The sequence below is a fragment of the Polistes canadensis genome, unplaced genomic scaffold, assembly GCF_001313835.1.
Source record: "Polistes canadensis isolate GaletaPanama2010 unplaced genomic scaffold, ASM131383v1 scaffold_3, whole genome shotgun sequence".
Classification (NCBI taxonomy): Eukaryota; Metazoa; Arthropoda; class Insecta; order Hymenoptera; family Vespidae; genus Polistes; species Polistes canadensis.
This window is the reverse complement of record NW_014569550.1, coordinates 743,558-761,733: the sequence shown is the minus strand read 5'-3', so window position 1 is coordinate 761,733 and position 18,176 is coordinate 743,558. Positions and strand designations below refer to the sequence as shown.

Below are 18,176 nucleotides of genomic sequence, written 5' to 3'. Positions count from 1 at the left end.
AATTGTTAATATTTTAACAAATAATAATAATAATTATAATTATAATTATAATAATAATAATAATAATTAGATAAGGAGATAAATTTTTTAATATGGGCTTGAATGTAACGTCAATGAGAGAAAACGAATGTAATATAATATGTAATATAGAAAAAGAAGTTGCTAGAAAAACAAGACGTCGATACTCAAAATATCAATAATAATGATTCTTTTTTTTTTTTTTTTTTTTTTTTTTTTTAAATTGTTTCTCTTCAAAATTAGAAAAGTGAAAGCGACGATTTCATTTTCTTCTTTTTTTTTCTGTTTTGACCATACTCTATGTCTCTGTGTTAATATTCGCAAAATATTACTCTGCCATTGGACGATACTTGTATATCGCGGATTATAAACAAGTCCATATTAACGCGTCGCGTAATTAATCGTGTTTAACAATATTTTTCAAATAATCTGTTAATACTCACGTTCTCTCCAGGTCCTCCAAAACCACCCAGATTATAGTCACCCATTCCACTTCCGCTGTCTTCTCGTGGTGTTCCTGGTCCGCCATTAGCTGGACTATTCTTCATTCCATCAAGACCGTCACCATTTAAAACTGGACCCATTGTATTAGGACCCATAGGTCCCATTGGGCCACCTTCCGGACCACCAGACATCGGAAAATCCTAAGACAAGAAAAACCCGATGTCAAAGAATTAGTGAACAGAGAAAGAAAAGAAGGAAATGGAAAAAGATGAAAGGTAAAAACGAACTGAATAACAGAGATAGCAAACAAAGAAAAAATTACATCATTGCAATCATTGAATTGTTGCATCATTGATTTGAAATTTAAATAAAAATAATCTTCAATATATATATCCTTTCGAAAAAAAAAAAGAATTACATCAGAAAATTAGCGGCCGCGTTAGACAATAGTGGTCGTATCCAAATTAATGAAAGAATCATTCTCGGTATGTCAACAATGTCTTATAATTTTTCTATTTTTTAATATGAAATTATTTTCCTTCAAAGAACTTAAACACGACCATGTCCATACTCGTATGCTTACTCCAGGCATGTTTCCTCCAGGTACGGGTTTCATCATGGTATACATATTTTCTCCGCCACTATTACTGCTATCCTGAGGACTGGGCATAATCGGCGTGCCTGGTCCCGGAGGACCACTCGAACCTGGTGGGCCTCCATAGTTACCCGGTGATGATGACGAATAATTCATCGGCTGTACATAATAAATCACATTTTGTTTATTTGCTTATATCAACACACTCTGTGGCAAAATCCGGATACCACGTAAAAACAAGCATTACAAATTGCACGTAATATTAAATAATGAATGTAATAAATGTACCGTTGACGTGTTTGGTTGCCATTGTTGTCTTCCAGCAGGTCCTGCCATACTCATAGGAGGCATACCAGGACCTCCTGGACCACCTGGTCCTAAACTACTATTAGGAGGTGGCCCTCGCATTCCAGGACCGTAACTTCCAGGTCCCATTGGACCCATACCTCGTGGTGGATTCATCCGTGGGTTCATAGGATTCATTCCTGGCGGCCCTAGAGAAAATAAAATAAATAAGTTTAATCTTTTATTATTTTATTTTATATATATTTTATATATATGTATATATATATATATAGATATATATGCTTCTAGTTTTATGTTAATACTAATGCTGTATTCGCGATTTTATAGACTGCCGGCAAATCATGTACTGACAGTACGCAAGTTATTTTTCTTTTTTTTTCTTTTTTTTTTCGATTATATAAAGTTTTAACTTAATAATTTTTCATTGAAAACGATCTTAATCGAACTGCAATTATTGTTCCAGCTTTACTGTTGCAATCTGCATACGGATCATATAATACATTTAAGCATAATATATAGCTCTAAATTTAGCCTTTAAACATCAAATAAAATTCATGCTTTGCCGGAGTCTATAATAAAGCAATTGGATGACATGCTAATGCAATGATTATGTCCACACAAACTATCACAAAAAGCGCATGCTAATAACCAAAGTGTAACACGCTGATATAATCTAATTTCATATTATATTATAGTACCGAAAATTTTGCCTGCTAGAAAATTTCAATTTCGATTCTCATTGTTGTACGAATATTAGTATTATCTTTCGACGTGTAATTAGTTTATCACGAAATATATTAAAAATATATATCGAATTCTCGTCATATAAATTCTTTGTAAACCTAGCACAATTTAAGAAATGAAAATAAAATATTAAATGTTTATGCATGAGTAACATGTTACAATTAAACGCAAACAAATTAATTATGTTCTTATAATGATAATATATTTTATTGTAAAATATCAGGAAAAGCTTTCGTATTTAGTTTTATTAACATTTAGCCGACCGAATAAGGAAATCATCTACATTTGTTTCTAAAATCTATTAAATAAGTTCAGTTAAAGTTTGTCGAAGCACCGATGCTTCGTCATTTTTCTGCTTCTGAATATTTTCTATTTTTAGAAACCTAGTTTAATCTCTTAGATAAACTACAAATACTCTATTTCAAGAATGGATGAACCACCTTCGCTTAGAATGCTATAAAACTAAGGAAAACGTATATTATTTTTGTCCCCGAGCTTACGACTATGCAAGTATTGTCAGAAATGTTCTAAACCCAAGAGTAGCCGAAGAAAACTTCCTCAAACGAAATCCGACAAAGAATATTTCCCTTTTATTTTAGTGTACGTTTACTGATAGTATGGTCGACTAACTAAGAATACTAAAATACATTATTAATTTATAATTTCAAATTAAAATGCATAATGTCATTGATCTGTTATTTATGTTATTTACGTTTCACACACATACACTACAAAAAAAAATTATTATCTACTTTTAATTTAATGTTTTGTATAAACTACATGCAATGCAATACTTTACTATCAAATATAATTTATCCATTGCAATCATTTTTATATGTTCTCTATCTTTCGAGTAATGAATGCTAGTTAGCGTTATTAACGAAAAACGCGTTGTGGACAGAGTACTATCAAGCGTAACGCGCTCGGTCGGCTAACATTAATGTTAAGTGCATAAATATGTATATATTCGTGTATAAGAGAAATAAATATTTAAATATTCCTTCTCAAAAATATTCTGCATATTTTAAATTTTATATTTTATAAATAAAGACAAAAAGAAACTTGTTGAAATATAATATGCATATTATATTGCATTTTAAAGATTAAAAATTGTTTTCAAAATTTGCTTTTGAAAAGAAATATAGAAATGATCCACAATTTCATATGTCATCATTGCATGTTTATTTGACTGAATCGATAAAAAGCTTTGCGATCAAAAAATTAATAAAAAAATATATTAATCTGTATGATATACAATATTGTAATAATTACACATAGTTAAAATATTTTCAAATAATAATTGCCATGCTTAATGCAAAGATCGGATGAGAAAAACTAATAGAGGAGGTATGTGCGAAGCTAGTGCAACTCTATTTTAAAAATGTGAGAACAAAAAAATTGAATGCAAAGGGATATGAAAACAAAAATATAAGTTAGGCTTGACTAAGTCATGTGAGTGTGATTCGGTTGCCGAGTTGCTTCCTACCTTGCCACCCTACAAATTCTCCAGCTTCGCCTGAGGAACACAAGAGCACACATTAGTACGGCAGGTAGGTAAGGTCAGGTTGATGGCCATAAAGCCTAGTTATTCTACAGTGGTGTAGGAGAATAATATTTTAACTTAAATATATATGTGTGTCTGCGCACGTATATTATCGTATAATAAATGCATATACACGTATATTTCATACTTCTGCTATTATCAAACAATATTAACGAATATAAAAAAAAAAAAAAAATTAAAAAAAGAATTATTACTGATGATAACAAGTATTTATGAAAAATGAAAAAATATATAATATTTATCAAATATTAAAGTATACTATTAGGTGTAGTAATTAATTCGGTGCCTTTTAAAAACAAATTTAATATTTATTTATGAAATAATCATACATCTGTTATTCTTTGAAATAGTTTCTATTATTTTCTATGACTTTGGTTTATCTTCTTAATCAAAAAAGAACAAAGTCGCTGCTTCGAAATCTTTAATACCATTTTTGACAAGTTTTATGTTTTGCTGCACCTTCACTCAAAGCAAAACAAATCATTTCAGCGACTTCAGAAGCATTTTTCTTTAATTTAAAGGCAAACGGTATATAGTGCTGTATGAAACTTTTCATCTTGTTCTCTAATTGTTTTTTCTTCTAATTGTTGATATTTAAACATTATAAAATAGCAAGCGATTATTTACATTTAACAATAAACCAGAATTATAAATAATTGAATATCAAGAATCCGAATTAATTTCTACACCTAGTATTATAAATATAAATTAAGAGATATTTAAAAAAACTAAAATAAATAATGAATAATAAGCAAAGAAATGATAACTACACCACTGTTTATAATTAGACAATTCAAAAACCAATCCACTCCACATCACAGCAATCCAATCCAATTTTAAAATTACTTATTTATTTATTGCTGTGTGGTTTTTGGTACGCATGCGTCTATGCCATTCTCCTCTCGCAACACTTGTCAATGCCAGAAAAAAAGATACATAATACTAATGTATATATTATAAATCAATTCTTACCTTGCCTAGTAGGATCCATACTATTTGGCATCATTGGTTGTCCAGGTGGCTAAAATAATTAGAAAAAAAAAAAAAATGAATATATATAAAATTTATAATCAATATATTATAATATCTAATATACTACATAGAAATAATCAAACTCACCCCATTAAAATCATTTCCCATTTGTGGCATACGAACTCCTGGACGTGGACCGGCGGGATACCTTGGGCCCATAAACTGTAACAAGGAACAAGTCACTGTGAATTTAATAAAAAGTCTCATAACAAACTTATGTGTATACAAACATAATTGAATAATTTGTCATTATCAAAATGCAATCTATAGAGTGAACAATAGGTTGTAAATAAATTATGTAAAATTAACCATATCCAATTATAATTACTGTTTTTCTTTTTAAAGAAATAACAATTAGCAGTACTCTTACCTGAGAAGTAATATGTTATTAATAGTGTAATAATATTATACATTGTTGATTTAACAACTCCTAGATAGAAGATTGATTTTTCTTTTGTATTCCATTAATATTAGTTCAGATAACTCTTTCATTAATAACAAATAAACATGTTGATACAAAAATAATTAGACGATGAAAATAACATTGAAAGGAAGAGACAATGACATTAAATAAATGATTTGGAGTATACAATGATATAGTGTCATGAGTGTGGAACAAGTAATCCTTCATGAGTGAGAGTGTGTGTTGGTTGAATGGCGCTTACCTGAGTGGACATCATCTGCGAGTGTGGGGGCGGGGGTGGCTGGGGGTGCTGGGGGGATGGCTGTGATGAGGGGTGTGTGGGCGGAGATGGTCGCATTGTCGAGTTGTTCTGCAACAAGCAACGCAAACGACAGACATGTAGCAACACTGCGATCCAGGCAACAGCTAAACTAGAAGGCTCAGGGATGATCGTGTTAATACTAAATATTCTTCAACATTTTACAAATACGTTGATTGTTATTTAACGAACAAAGAACTCTACATAGTAATCTTTCAATAAATAGGATTTCATTCTGTTGTATGTACATTTCTTATCACATTTCATATTGTAATGTATAATATAAACAATATGAAGCAATATATTTATTTGCTTTATTATTATTTCTAAGAACTGGAATAATTGATTGTTCTGTTTTTTATTATTTATAGAATATTTCGAAATTGTTCAAATTATTTTAAAAAAGATAATTCTCTTGATAAAAAAAAGCTATATAATTCATATATAGATTCCATTAAAAATAATTAAAAAAAAAAATATATCCAACTAAATGTATATACTAAAAAAAAATAATTAAAAGAGAGAAAAAAGGGAACTTTATGAAAATAATAAATATGTATATAAAATCAAATAAAAAAGGAAAAGATAAACTAAAACAAATAAAAATGCAAAGCAATAATAATGTATGAAATGAAAGCATAATAGCATAGCTCCATAAATTGATGGAATGAAAATGAAATGAAACTTAAATTTCTATAAACATGCACAACATTGCTTAATAATAATATAATAATAATATTTAAACAACATAATACAACAGATCTGAAAGACAACCACCTTATATTATACATTGTACGTCACAGATAATTATCCTTTGTTAAAAAATAATTACAATTTTTATTTCCTAACAGACATAGGTTCTTTTTGAACAAATTATCATGAATCCATAAATTATATAGCTTTCTTTTGCAACTTTTTCAACGAAGTAATTTTTCTCATATTTATAAATTTAAAGTCGTCCCACGTAAGAATAATTGAACACAAAGATAATAAAGATTTGAACGAGCAACATACGCATAACTATATTTGTCTTTTTTTTCACGTGTATATAATATGCATATATACATATGTACAGATGTATATTCATACGTGTATATTAATATGTATATACATAAAGCTTAATTTTTAAGATGGTCAATAAAATTGTATCGGTTCCATTCTTTAAATATAAGGTTAAAATTTATAGCAATATTTCAGGAGACTGTACCATTTTGTATCACATAGAAAAATGTTAAACTACTATATAAGGAAATTTATAAATTATATTTCCTTAGTATGAGAATATCCTTGGCTGACTAAATCAAATTAACACAATGCACTTGATTTGCTTTTTTTAATTATTATCGTATAAAATATATATTTATATCTCTCTCTTTTAAAGTTTGTAAAATAAACATTTAGCACAATGCGCAAAGGCCACAGTAACATTTGTTAAATAGGAAAAACATGAATATTACATACATATATACACATAGCATATACACATATTATAGAGATTCTAGAAATATTTGATCAATGTACTGATAGCCCTTTTTTTAAAAAAACAATTAAAATATATGCACGTATATTTTATCAATCGTCCTGTAGAAAAATTTGAAATTTTATGAAGTAGTAGAAAAAGAAACTTCGAAAAAAATAATATCAGCACAAGGTCTAACACTCAATCGAGTTTATGTGTATACTATATTGGGATTTTCGAGCTAGTACTATTCTAACACTTATATAACCCTTGTCTGTGTGGAGAATGTCTAGATTTGTGTTATTCACTAAAGAAACAAGATAGAAAAGTTAGAACAAGAACGCACATACAATAGTTAAATACATAGCAAAGAGAAAAGGAAATATATATGTAAATACAGTGTAACAAAGCATAACAAGAATATTATTTCATTATACGTTTGTGTATTAAAACGAACATATAACATAAAAAGTATATATGACAAGAGTATCATATTAAGATATGCATTTTTCTTTCAAATATGATCTTTCTTCATTTTTCCTAACTATTAAAGTTTTCTCGTATATGTTCATTTGACAAATGATTATGTACAAAATCTTAAAAAGAAAATTTCAATTCTATCTGTATATTGTTACACGTATTTTTTAATTGTATAAAATTTATATTTATCATTTTCAATATATTTTCATAATATTTTTTAATTCAATTATATATCCAAGTAATACCTTTGCTTGATATTTAAATAATTATATTATCCTATTGACTTTTGATAATATAATATAATTGAACTATTTAATTATCGACACAAATAGTCTTCATTTTTTACTTTTCTGTAAAAACTGCAAACATGCCCCTAAGAAATTGAATAAATCGTTATTTGATGAACCGTTAACGTTACTAATCTCCTTATTTTTGTCTCTTAAATATACAATTCAACGATGACGATATGAGCGCACGCACACACAGATACATGTACGTGAGCAAGATGTGATTACGTGCATCGTAGCAAAAGAGCTAAGGGATATAGTATGACTACACTTATGTGTGTTTGTGTAAATGTAATGAATGAATATGTATGTTAAACATAATAATGGTAAATGACAAATTATTTACATGTTGTCGTTTATATATCTTAGTTAATACTTAATACTCTTTGTAAAATATAAGAAAATACATAATTAATAATGTATCTTTTATCGCATTATTCCTATAAAATATTCACACGATTATTATTATTCTCGCGAATGTATATAATATATTACCACTTGTACTTTCGAATTAAAACTTTCAACATGAAAGTATACTATAATTACAAGTAGACTTACAAGATTATTAGTTTAAAGAAGCAAAAACTTACAGGGAAAAATGCTGGAGGCATTGGACCGCCAGGCATACCATCATTTGGTGGCATCTGCCCAATTGGGGATGGCGCTGGGCCAGCATTCTGCAAGAATTTTTAGTTATAGATCGTCAAGGAATATTTATTTAATAAAAATATATTTAATTATTTATATATAAAATAAATAACTATATAAATAGACATAATTAAACACTCACATGTGCAATCCCATTAACACCATATCCACTGTTTACAAATCCCTACGATAATGAAATTTATCGTATTATTTTATTATATAAGATGTTGAAAAATGTTATCACATAAAAATATTTACTAAATAAATATACAAAACATTTAAAAGATATGTTAAAATTACTTACATAATCATGAAAAGCTTTGGCCTCACTACTATGTTCACATGAGTCTCGTCGTTCAGGTGCAGCACAGTATAGATCCCAAAAGACACTAAGAAAATATTATATAAATTATATACAAATGAAACATTTTTTAACATCGCAATGAATGTTTCAAATATCTGATTTATGTCAAATTTTAAATTTGAATAAACTTACCACCACCATGAATGCAGAAACCCAGGTGGTTCTCCAAGCGTTATATTTTTCTCCCATCGAATCTACATATTGATAAAATATAATTAATACTTGTATATATTTGATACAAGAAAGTAGAATATATCTAAACCATCTCTCTTACCTCTGATAAAAATGTTTGTGCTGCTTTTTGTGCGCCAACATGAAGAAGGTACTCGTATACGTACAAAGCTAATCTAAAAGAACAATAATGTTAATTAATTTTACAATAAAACAAATTATCCCATAGAAAATATCTATCTTAAATATTGTGTATGTTGTGAGAAGGCATTCACATAAATTATATGTATAAATGAAAAGTATAATTTCAAGATTACAAATGACTAAAATTCATTTAATTCTTATATATAAACAATCATTACTTATTCATAATAATAATAATTAATTAAATTAATAACTGTTAAAAATTTTTGTTACTAACACATAACCACAAAAGAGTATAAACCATTTCTTTAACGAAAGATGCAAATATGGCGTTCGAAATTAAAGTTCTCTGCCAATCAAACGACTCTATTCAATGACAGCGTACATTGAAGACCGCGTGAAAGCAGGTTATACGGCGAAATCTTAACTAAATACCTATCAACACGGACGGCACGCTATACTTATACCTACGAACTAATGAAAACAAAAACTTTCTACAGTTTCCATTTAACATTTAAAGCTCTAATTATTGATCTAATTTAACAATACGTTTCTAAACAATCATGAAAAACTATATAATTGAGATGAACGTTGTAAAATTATATTATGCGTTCAAATATTGTAAAGTTCCGAAGTCAGCCATTAAGAGATGATCTTTAAAGTTAAAAACATCAATTACTACTGTAGAATTTCAATAATTTCTATGAAATCTGACGGACCGGTCGATGCACATGTTTTAAAGTATCGCACGATGTTACAAAGTAAGAAAGAGAGAGAGACAAATAAAGAGAGAAAGAGAGAAAGAGAGAGAGGGAAGGAGAAAGAGAGGGAGAAAAAAAAGGAAAAATGGAGTCACTCGTCGATCAATCGGCACAAATAATGCGATGAAAAGATGAACTTCGATTAGGTAAAAATACGTACTTTTCTCTGGCTTGAGCATCCGATGGTACGCTGGACCCCTTTGTCTTCGTGTACATCGTGATTTGCCAATCCTTCCAGCATAAACACAGTACCGTCGTCAAGTCGAGAAGTGAGCAATGTCTGTCTGCTGCAGGTATCGTACGAACGAACAGGAGGAAGAGAAGTGTGGCGGAAGGGGAGAGAAAAAGAGAAAGAGAGGTGGGAGAAGAAAGGGAAGGGAAAGAGGAGAGGAAGAGGAGGAAGCGGACGCGCTCTTGGCTACCTTCGTATCTCCGTGAAAATGGGCACAGAGTGGGGGAAGGGACTAAGAAAAGAAAGAGAGGTAAGATTCTAAAAGGAAATAAAAGAAGAAAAAGTCGCGCGTATGATAAACGGAAGGACGTAACGAAGAAGAAAAAGAAGAATAACAAGCGCAGCAGGTATCGGTAAGCTTTTCAGGGAATTTTCTTCTCTTCGTGTTACTTATTTTTCTTTATCGTTGGCGTCTCTGACTGCGTTTTACAACTAAACGATCGAGGCGCAGACGCTTTGCCTCATGGTACGACAACGAATTGTAGAAAGAACAGAGCCGCGCCGTTCCCAACGCGCATCCTCATATTAGTATTCCTTTTTTCATATGTTGTTTTCTTTTTTACACACTTTTATCGTCAAATTTAGTCTTTTATTGTATAGTTCTTATTCAGCTGTTGGTTCCGTTACTCGTCGAACTCGAAGGGTCCAGCTCTCGGGTTTCACCTTTTGATTGCTTTACAATGCTTTTCTATCGCCTTCTCTCGCTCACACGCTTTCTTTTCAAGGCTTTTCCTTCCCCAATGGAAATCGTGGCGCGTCTCTCTCTCTCTCTCTCTCTCTTTTATTTTCTTTCTCTCTCTCTCTCTCTTCTTGGCACACAGCGCAACGATAGTAAAGTTGTCGTCGTCGTCGTCGTTGCAGGTTTGGTCACTTCACTCTCTTCGCTCTTTTCCCTTCGATATGCCTCTCGCCTCAGCACACCTCACCTCACTTCACCTCACTTCACCACACTTTACCTCACCTCACCTCATGCGTACCTATCAGTCAACTCTAACGCACATACACGTGCACGCGTTTCTAGAAGAGCACGCGCAAGCAAGCAAGCACAGGTAATACACATATACTAACAAAGGAGAGGCAAGCGCGCGCGCGCGCGCTCACACCGATTTAACGTTGTATTATCGTCGTTGTCCGTTGACGTCGCCGCGATCGTCGTCTCTTCGTCGTTATTATCGTTACTATCGCGCTGTTGCCGCCAACATACACGCTAGTTTACGAATTTTTCTCTATGAGTTCTTCTTTGTCGTCCCTTATTTTACCCTACACTTACTTGAAATTGACTACATGCGTTATTGAAAAAATCTAATATTCCAAGGCCCTATCGTTGCATACGCGCGTTATCACACGAACAAGGACGAAAGGTAATATCAGGATAACACGTATGCGCAGAAAGAGGAATTGAACTCTAACGGCGTGTAACACGCGCACAACTTCACAAGTGTACTACCTACCCTTTCGGTTTCGCACGCGAGGAAGACGAGGCCGATATACACCTATACACCTTCCTGGATCCTACTCCCTCTCTCGCTATTTTCTCCCCACCTTTTAATTCCCATCTCTCTCTTTCTCTTTCTCTGTCTCTCTCTCTCTCTTTCTTACCTTCTCTCTTCTTCTCATTACAATACATCTCTACGTAACTCTCTCTTGGTCTTACAAAGAACGTGGAGGGTGCGCGCGCATCTATTTGTCCCTTATCCAGGGCCGTACGAACATTTTTAAATTTAACAAAGTGTGTCTCAAGTATAACGACCTAATACAGGTTCGCAAGCAGCGTTCTTTTATACGTTTTTTTTTCATTTCATTCATTCATTCGAAAATAAGTATATTTTATTTTATATTATTAAAGTACTTTATTATTCGATCATTTCTCATGTTTGTGATCTCTCTGGTAAAGTATTATACATTCTTAAACGCTATAATAACAGTACTAATTGTAAGAGCCTTTTAGCTTCCATAAAGATTTTCTTTAAAATTCAACAAGTATAATAAGCATAAAACTACTTCTTATATTTTATTTACTCTTCTTTTCAATTTTGATCATAAATTTACAAATATCTATAATTTTATTTAAACCAAATTTGTTTTATAATAAATATATTTATTACGAATTAATATATATATATGACCATATGAATAATAATAATATCTTTTAATAATTAATATTGATTTAGTTGTGTTCGTTTTTTTTGGAACGCGTAAAAGTATAATTTTCCGTAATATTAAGAATAAGTATAAATATCTATCTATGTTAATACGGCCCTGATTGCATCTCTGCATCTTATTGGACGTGGACTAGTGCATATACGAGCAATGTCCTGTGGCGTGCACACACCCTTGAAATCTATCGGCGCGTGTTCGCTAAAGAGTGGGAGAATCCGATTATAGCCGAACGTTACCGGATGTGCCCGACACGAAATAGTCGACAATTGACGAGGCGTCGAGAAACCCAGAAGGGAGGAGACAAGCTATTCTCTTGGGTGTACCGCTTCCCTCTTTGCAACGTTAACCTGAATAATTATTCTTTAGCATATCTATAGCATAAGTATTTTAAGCGGAATGAAAACAAATATGATACGAATAAAACTTAATTAAATAAATGTTTAATATTATTTCGAACCTTTTTACATTATGCCATTACATAATATGTAGATGAGATCTCTTATCGTCATCCGGTATAACATTGATTACAAAATATTTTTTTTTATTTGATAATTTTATTATTATCATATTCTTATTTAAATAGAAAGAAAATATTTAATCTCATTTATATAGAATATTTAATTACATATATGTTTTATATACTTTGACAAATTCTTTTTATGAACATCAATATGAGAACTATATTTAATATTTCGAATTATGAATTTGACTCTTATACATTTTACAATATACTTTTAAAATGTTTATTAATTTTATTTACAGTAATGGATGGTCCAGGTACGATTTCATGGGATGAATTTATAGAAAATGCTGAAAGTTTTATTGCAGTCTCTAATCAGATTTCTGATGGATGGCAATTATGCGGTGATAAAGTAAATATATTTAATTAATCAATTACCTAATTCATATGTTTGTATATGTGCATATATATATATGAAAATATATATTTATTTTTGTTGTTGAAACACACTTATTACAACAGTTTTTACAAATTTTTTTTCATTAATAATTAAAAATATATTATACGCGAAAAATATATTTCTGTAAACTATTTTTTTTTTACTTTTTCGAGAGATTACACCATTCGGTAAAACAGAACATGATTGTGATAAAACGTGAAAATGATCATTTAAAAAATTATGAATGATTATTATAATCAACGTTCATAATATTTGTATATACCACATGATAAATAAGAAGTTTAAAATAAACAATTTTTATTAAAATTATTGATGAAGTTCTGTTTTATCGACTATGGTTTCAGTTGTAACAAGAACGTTGCGCGATCTATCACATAATCAGTGAACTATGTAAAACATATCGACTAAGTTTAAATTTTTGAATTTAAAAAATAATACTAGATATACCTTTTTTATAATACTAATTTATTTTTCAGAATAATTTTTAATATGGATTTTTATAATATATATTTTTTTTAGAAAGTACCTACACAAGCATACTTGATACGACAAAAAAAGCACTTTATTCGAGATGAATTGGACATAGAAAATTCTACTTACGTCGAAGATTGGAGTGACAAACTTTGCGAAGATCCATACGAAGCTTCATTTACAAATGAAAGACCTTTAATTCTAGAACATCACATTTTATGGTCTATGAGCTATAGCGTGCCAGTACTTTATTTTAATGGATGGAAATCAGGTGATCTAAATTGCAATTAATCTACGATCATTAAGCTCTTCTTTTTCTATATAATTTGGCGAATAGATATAGGTACGTATCTTCATAATTGAAATTAGAATAATAAAATAATTCGATCTACTTATACAATTATGAAGATTTAACAATTGTTTGTTTAATTCACATCGATTAGGTTTCCTAATAATATGAAATATATCGTTAAAGTCCTTGAATATTCATGATTCTAGTAGAACGTGTAGAATTGTCGAGTGTTAGTGGCATTAAAAAAAATTAACACAAGTTCTATACGTAATCATGATGAAACTACTTGAAAATAGAAATACGGAGGAAATTCTATTGTAGGGTAAAGTTTTATCGTCACTAGACCTTAATCTGTGAAAAAGACGATTATAATGCCGCATTGTTCCTTCTATTGTCGGCTACTTCTTTCGACTATAGGCGAAAAAGTAGATAACGTTGAATATATGACAATCCTGAAGGGCGAGAAATAGGAAACAAAAAAGGGTTAGTTCTCGATATCATTGTTAAAAAAAGAACTTCTTAGATTTATAATTCAACGAGTATTAAAATTCAATTCCGATGTGTGAAATTCGTACGGAATATGGCGCTATTTCAAAACTAGATCACCATTTCATTGTCTATAGGATTAATTTAGTTCCGTTCTAAAGAATAAATAATATGAGTAACCTTCAGAAATAATGCTTTAGAATATTTTTTTAATGGATGAATAAATATGTCAACAGTGGAATACCAGTATTATTTCGAAACTTTTCATTGTCTACAGATTTTCCCGGGATCAATCGAATAAGTGTCGAAGAAGCTCAAGGACTTATTAATGGTTCTGCTTTAAATTACTCGGAGTTGTCGCAAGTGATTCATCCAATTCTCGGTACACCGTACCTGCAGTTACATCCATGCATGTCGCATGAGCTTCTGCAGCATACACATACGAGGTGAGGGAGGAAGAGCCAAATGAAAAGGGATTGACATACGACCTTGTTTCGTTTTCCTCACAAATTACTTCGCAGTTGTTAATACGGTTTGTACAACTTAATTATCAAATTAACTGGTTATTTGATATTCCATTTTAGCAAAAACAAATTGGTTAGCTGGTTAAGCTTCGTTGCACCAGCGGCCCTACGTCTCGATTTAAGCCAAGAGTATCACAAATTGACTCTGGAAACATAACAAGATGCACACGAATAAACCTCACAATGACTATTACTTGATTCTGCGGAATGGACATGATCCCGTATCAACTTGCATTCTCATACTTCTACCGTAACTATACCAATATTTGTTGTCATCTCTTTAATTTGATATTTAAAAAAAGAGAAGAAATATAACAAATAATCATTTTTCATAACAAATTACAGATATGTTTGTTAAATTTTATCTTCTGTTATGCAAATTTGTATTATATTAATTGATTTGGAAAGCGAATAAGATATAAGAAAAAAGCGCAATTATTTTTCTGTACATAAACTATGCGTAAATGATTAAAATATACTAAAACTGAATGTACGTATTTTTGAAGGTGAACAATTATTCTCTTTAGTAGATGTTATTAAAAAGAATTAAAAGCAACTGTCGAAAGGGAGAGATTCGTAGGATCGCGTCGGGTATCAGCAATAGCACCTCCCACTACTTTCCGCGCGCTTTTCGAACTCGCGGATCGAACCTCGAGCTCGAACGAAGGCGCGTTGCACAGTCTCGCGATCGTCATCGCGTAGAAACGTGATTCTCGTTTACGATAGTTACCACCACGACGTCGGTTTTACTATTGGCTCGTATCTGATGTCGTGACACAACTACTGTGTCCTTGTGAAAATATATAAAATGCAATTATTGTGAATTTATTTATTTCTTTTTTTTTCTTTCTTTTTTCGCATATATTTTTGTAAGAACGAATTCTTTTTCTTCTCTTTTTTCGCAATTTCTACGACCCGTTGGTAAAAGAAAAGAACGAATTTCAAGGAGGACTCTATCTAGCGTATGTATATTTATTTATCGACATGTTAAAAATCGAATGATCGTACCTATTCAATGTACGTACTCATGGAAATCGATACAGAACAAACAATCGTACTTTAACATCTATCGTCCTATCACTGTTGTTTTATCATTACGATTTCTACTCTCATTAGTTTACGATTATCGAGCTATTGACATTTTTTTAGATCATTTTAATCTATCTCTAAGAATAACTATTTACTATTTCCAGTGTGATCCTCGAGCGTTCCTAAAAAATTGCGAGTCTACTTGTTGCGTCTGACTCGCCGAATGCTCGACGAAACTCAACCTGAACGAATGCAATTCATTCGGTGACAGATTTTTGGCATGTTCGCGAACAGTATTTTCATCGTTAACTTAGACTTATTCTATAATTGTTTTTTTAATCAGTTTGACAATCGATAGATCGTTGAAAAAGCAAAAAAAGAAAACGTATAACTGGTAACGGATATTTTCTTTCTTATTTTGGTACATTATAGCACCGATCGGATGATTATAAATATATAAAAATTCTCGATTTTGATCGAACATGGAGAAATAATGGAAGTATTTACATATTCAGATTTGAAGATTAGAAGAAGTTTGTCTATCTACGAATAGATAATCACGAACGAGTTCTCTGCGTGATGACCTATCATCAACGATGTACTTCGCGCGTTAGCTTTTGTTCATTAATTCTCCACGTACTTACGTTTGTAAACGCGTATTCGACTATGCACGTAGACTTATTCGTCCATTTGTAATAATCATTGCCTCGTACTACTAGTCATTCTTCATCTTTCTTATTTTTATTATTAATTTTCTTTTCTACTCATCATTGCTTCTATCATAATTTTATGTCTTTCTTTTTCTCTCTCATAAAACATCTTCGATAGGCGACACACACGAGAGCATCATCGATGCAGCTCTTCTCGGAGATTAATTAAATGCCGTGCGAAATAACTCCCCCGTGTAATAGGCGAAGGTTATCATCAAGGAATATAACAGTTGCTACGATCTATCCTCTTGTGATCTTATGTAACACATTTTTCTTTGATTTTTTTTTCATTTTTCTTTGTTTTTCTCTTCATCAACGTCATTCGTAACGAACGTCATTAATGTTTTTAAGGATAGATCCAAATGAAAAATAGATAGATAAAAGATTAATTTATAAATAATATTCACATTATCATATTAAACGAAAGAAAGAAATGATTTGTTTCTATTTATTAACGAGGTTATCGTTTCATCGTTATATATAACTCCTATTTGTAAACGATTAGTATCGTTAAAAATATATTTCATGAGATATGTTCGCTTTAAAAATTGTGTGTCTATATACAAAATGATATAAAAGTTCTTTAAGCGATTATCTAAATCAATTACTTGTGTTCGAGACTGTATATGTTAATTTTTATTGATCGTAAAACTAAAAGTCTTTATAAGTAAAAAACAGAAATAATTTATTAGTATAATCGGATATAGGAAAATTGATGCACATTTCGTATAAATGGCAATTAATATTTAATTAATAAAATTAGTTTCAATATCACGTTGTAGAGGATCGTGAGAAAGTTAGATAAATAGCGGACATTGACGGATCGGTGGCGATTTAAATAGTTTAAAATTTTTAACGAGCGTTCCGACAAAAAAGGACGTACTTCCTCGGACTAATCGGATCTACAAGAGAGTCAAGAGATAATAGATTCAAATTGCATCACTGTACCAGTAAGAGGGACCCGTCGTTGCTATTTCTCTCTCTCTCTCTCTCTCTCTCTCTCTTTCTCTCGTAAATATATAACTTGATGAAAAGTAGGTGTAGTAATAAGCAAGATGGGCAGGCCTTGACCCGCTTTCCGTGACCGGCTCTGTTTCGTAGTTCCGATGATCATCTTCGATGAGCTGCTGCGTTTCAATCTTCTCAAATAGTCTATTTTTTCGTGTATCATTGTGGAAGATTAGAGTACGATTCTCTACAACTGATTCTGAATCCTTATTAAAAGGAAAGAAGAATTATAATTAAGCCTCGTTAAAATTAGTCAAATCGTGTATTCTATTCTAAGAATCAAATTGACAATGATAGGAATACATTGATCAATTGTCAGAATCCTCAATCCAACTTGGATAACGTAAGAATAATGTAATTTCCTATTCTAATACCACAATATAATTATTTTGCTCTTTCAGATAACAAAAGGAAGGAGGAAGATAGTCATTTCGCAAAGAGATCATTCGAGGTAGTCTTTTTGAACGAACGCTTGCTGTTACCGTTTGCCTAGTGGTCGATCATCGGCTCGTTGATCGACGCGTTGATCCGGCTCCCTAGGTGGGAAGTTCAAAGCGGAAGAAGAACTTGGGGGAGAGAGAGAGAGAGAGAGAGAAGGAGAGAAA

At 31.1% G+C, this 18,176-nt stretch overlaps 2 protein-coding genes across 10 annotated transcripts in view; one reads left to right on the top strand and one right to left on the bottom strand.

The window, feature by feature from the left end:
- LOC106786558 (single-stranded DNA-binding protein 3) overlaps positions 1–11,522 on the bottom strand; it is a 22,874-nt gene extending 11,352 nt beyond the window's left edge. Inside the window, exons 1-13 of one of the 7 annotated variants that reach the window (XM_014748111.1) lie at positions 9,900–11,522; positions 8,938–9,010; positions 8,796–8,857; positions 8,604–8,688; positions 8,442–8,483; positions 8,242–8,328; positions 5,369–5,476; positions 4,791–4,865; positions 4,644–4,692; positions 3,594–3,623; positions 1,346–1,551; positions 1,034–1,216; positions 462–662 (exon numbers count right to left, since the gene is read on the bottom strand). In XM_014748111.1, the coding sequence (XP_014603597.1) occupies positions 462–662; positions 1,034–1,216; positions 1,346–1,551; positions 3,594–3,623; positions 4,644–4,692; positions 4,791–4,865; positions 5,369–5,476; positions 8,242–8,328; positions 8,442–8,483; positions 8,604–8,688; positions 8,796–8,857; positions 8,938–9,010; positions 9,900–9,955 (1,257 nt within the window). In that variant the 5' untranslated portion in view covers positions 9,956–11,522. The remainder of the gene's footprint in view (positions 1–461; positions 663–1,033; positions 1,217–1,345; positions 1,552–3,593; positions 3,624–4,643; positions 4,693–4,790; positions 4,866–5,368; positions 5,477–8,241; positions 8,329–8,441; positions 8,484–8,603; positions 8,689–8,795; positions 8,858–8,937; positions 9,011–9,899) is intronic. The other 6 variants (XM_014748131.1, XM_014748078.1, XM_014748087.1 and 3 more) reach the window with 6 other exon arrangements.
- LOC106786586 (ubiquitin-like-conjugating enzyme ATG10) lies at positions 10,240–18,176 on the top strand. 3 transcript variants are annotated; one of them, XM_014748144.1, is made up of 6 exons: positions 10,240–10,324; positions 12,894–13,003; positions 13,571–13,793; positions 14,578–14,746; positions 14,885–15,074; positions 17,973–18,176. In XM_014748144.1, the coding sequence occupies exons 2-5, from the start codon at positions 12,896–12,898 to the stop codon at positions 14,979–14,981; spliced, it is 597 nt and encodes a 198-aa protein (XP_014603630.1). In that variant the 5' UTR covers positions 10,240–10,324; positions 12,894–12,895; the 3' UTR covers positions 14,982–15,074; positions 17,973–18,176. The 3 variants fall into 3 exon arrangements, 2 of the variants coding, with proteins under 2 accessions (XP_014603630.1, XP_014603638.1); XM_014748152.1 differs by lacking the exon at positions 10,240–10,324 and adding an exon at positions 12,175–12,643; XR_001381668.1 differs by lacking the exons at positions 10,240–10,324; positions 12,894–13,003; positions 13,571–13,793; positions 14,578–14,746; positions 14,885–15,074 and adding an exon at positions 15,447–15,786.

Bases quoted from the DNA above. Each gene is read 5' to 3' on its own strand.
- LOC106786586 (XM_014748144.1), top strand. From the start codon at position 12,896: ATGGATGGTCCAGGTACGATTTCATGGGATGAATTTATAGAAAATGCT. The intron at 13,004-13,570 runs GTAAATATATTT...TATTTTTTTTAG, and splicing joins GGCAATTATGCGGTGATAAA to AAAGTACCTACACAAGCATA. The intron at 13,794-14,577 runs GTGATCTAAATT...CATTGTCTACAG, and splicing joins TTTTAATGGATGGAAATCAG to ATTTTCCCGGGATCAATCGA.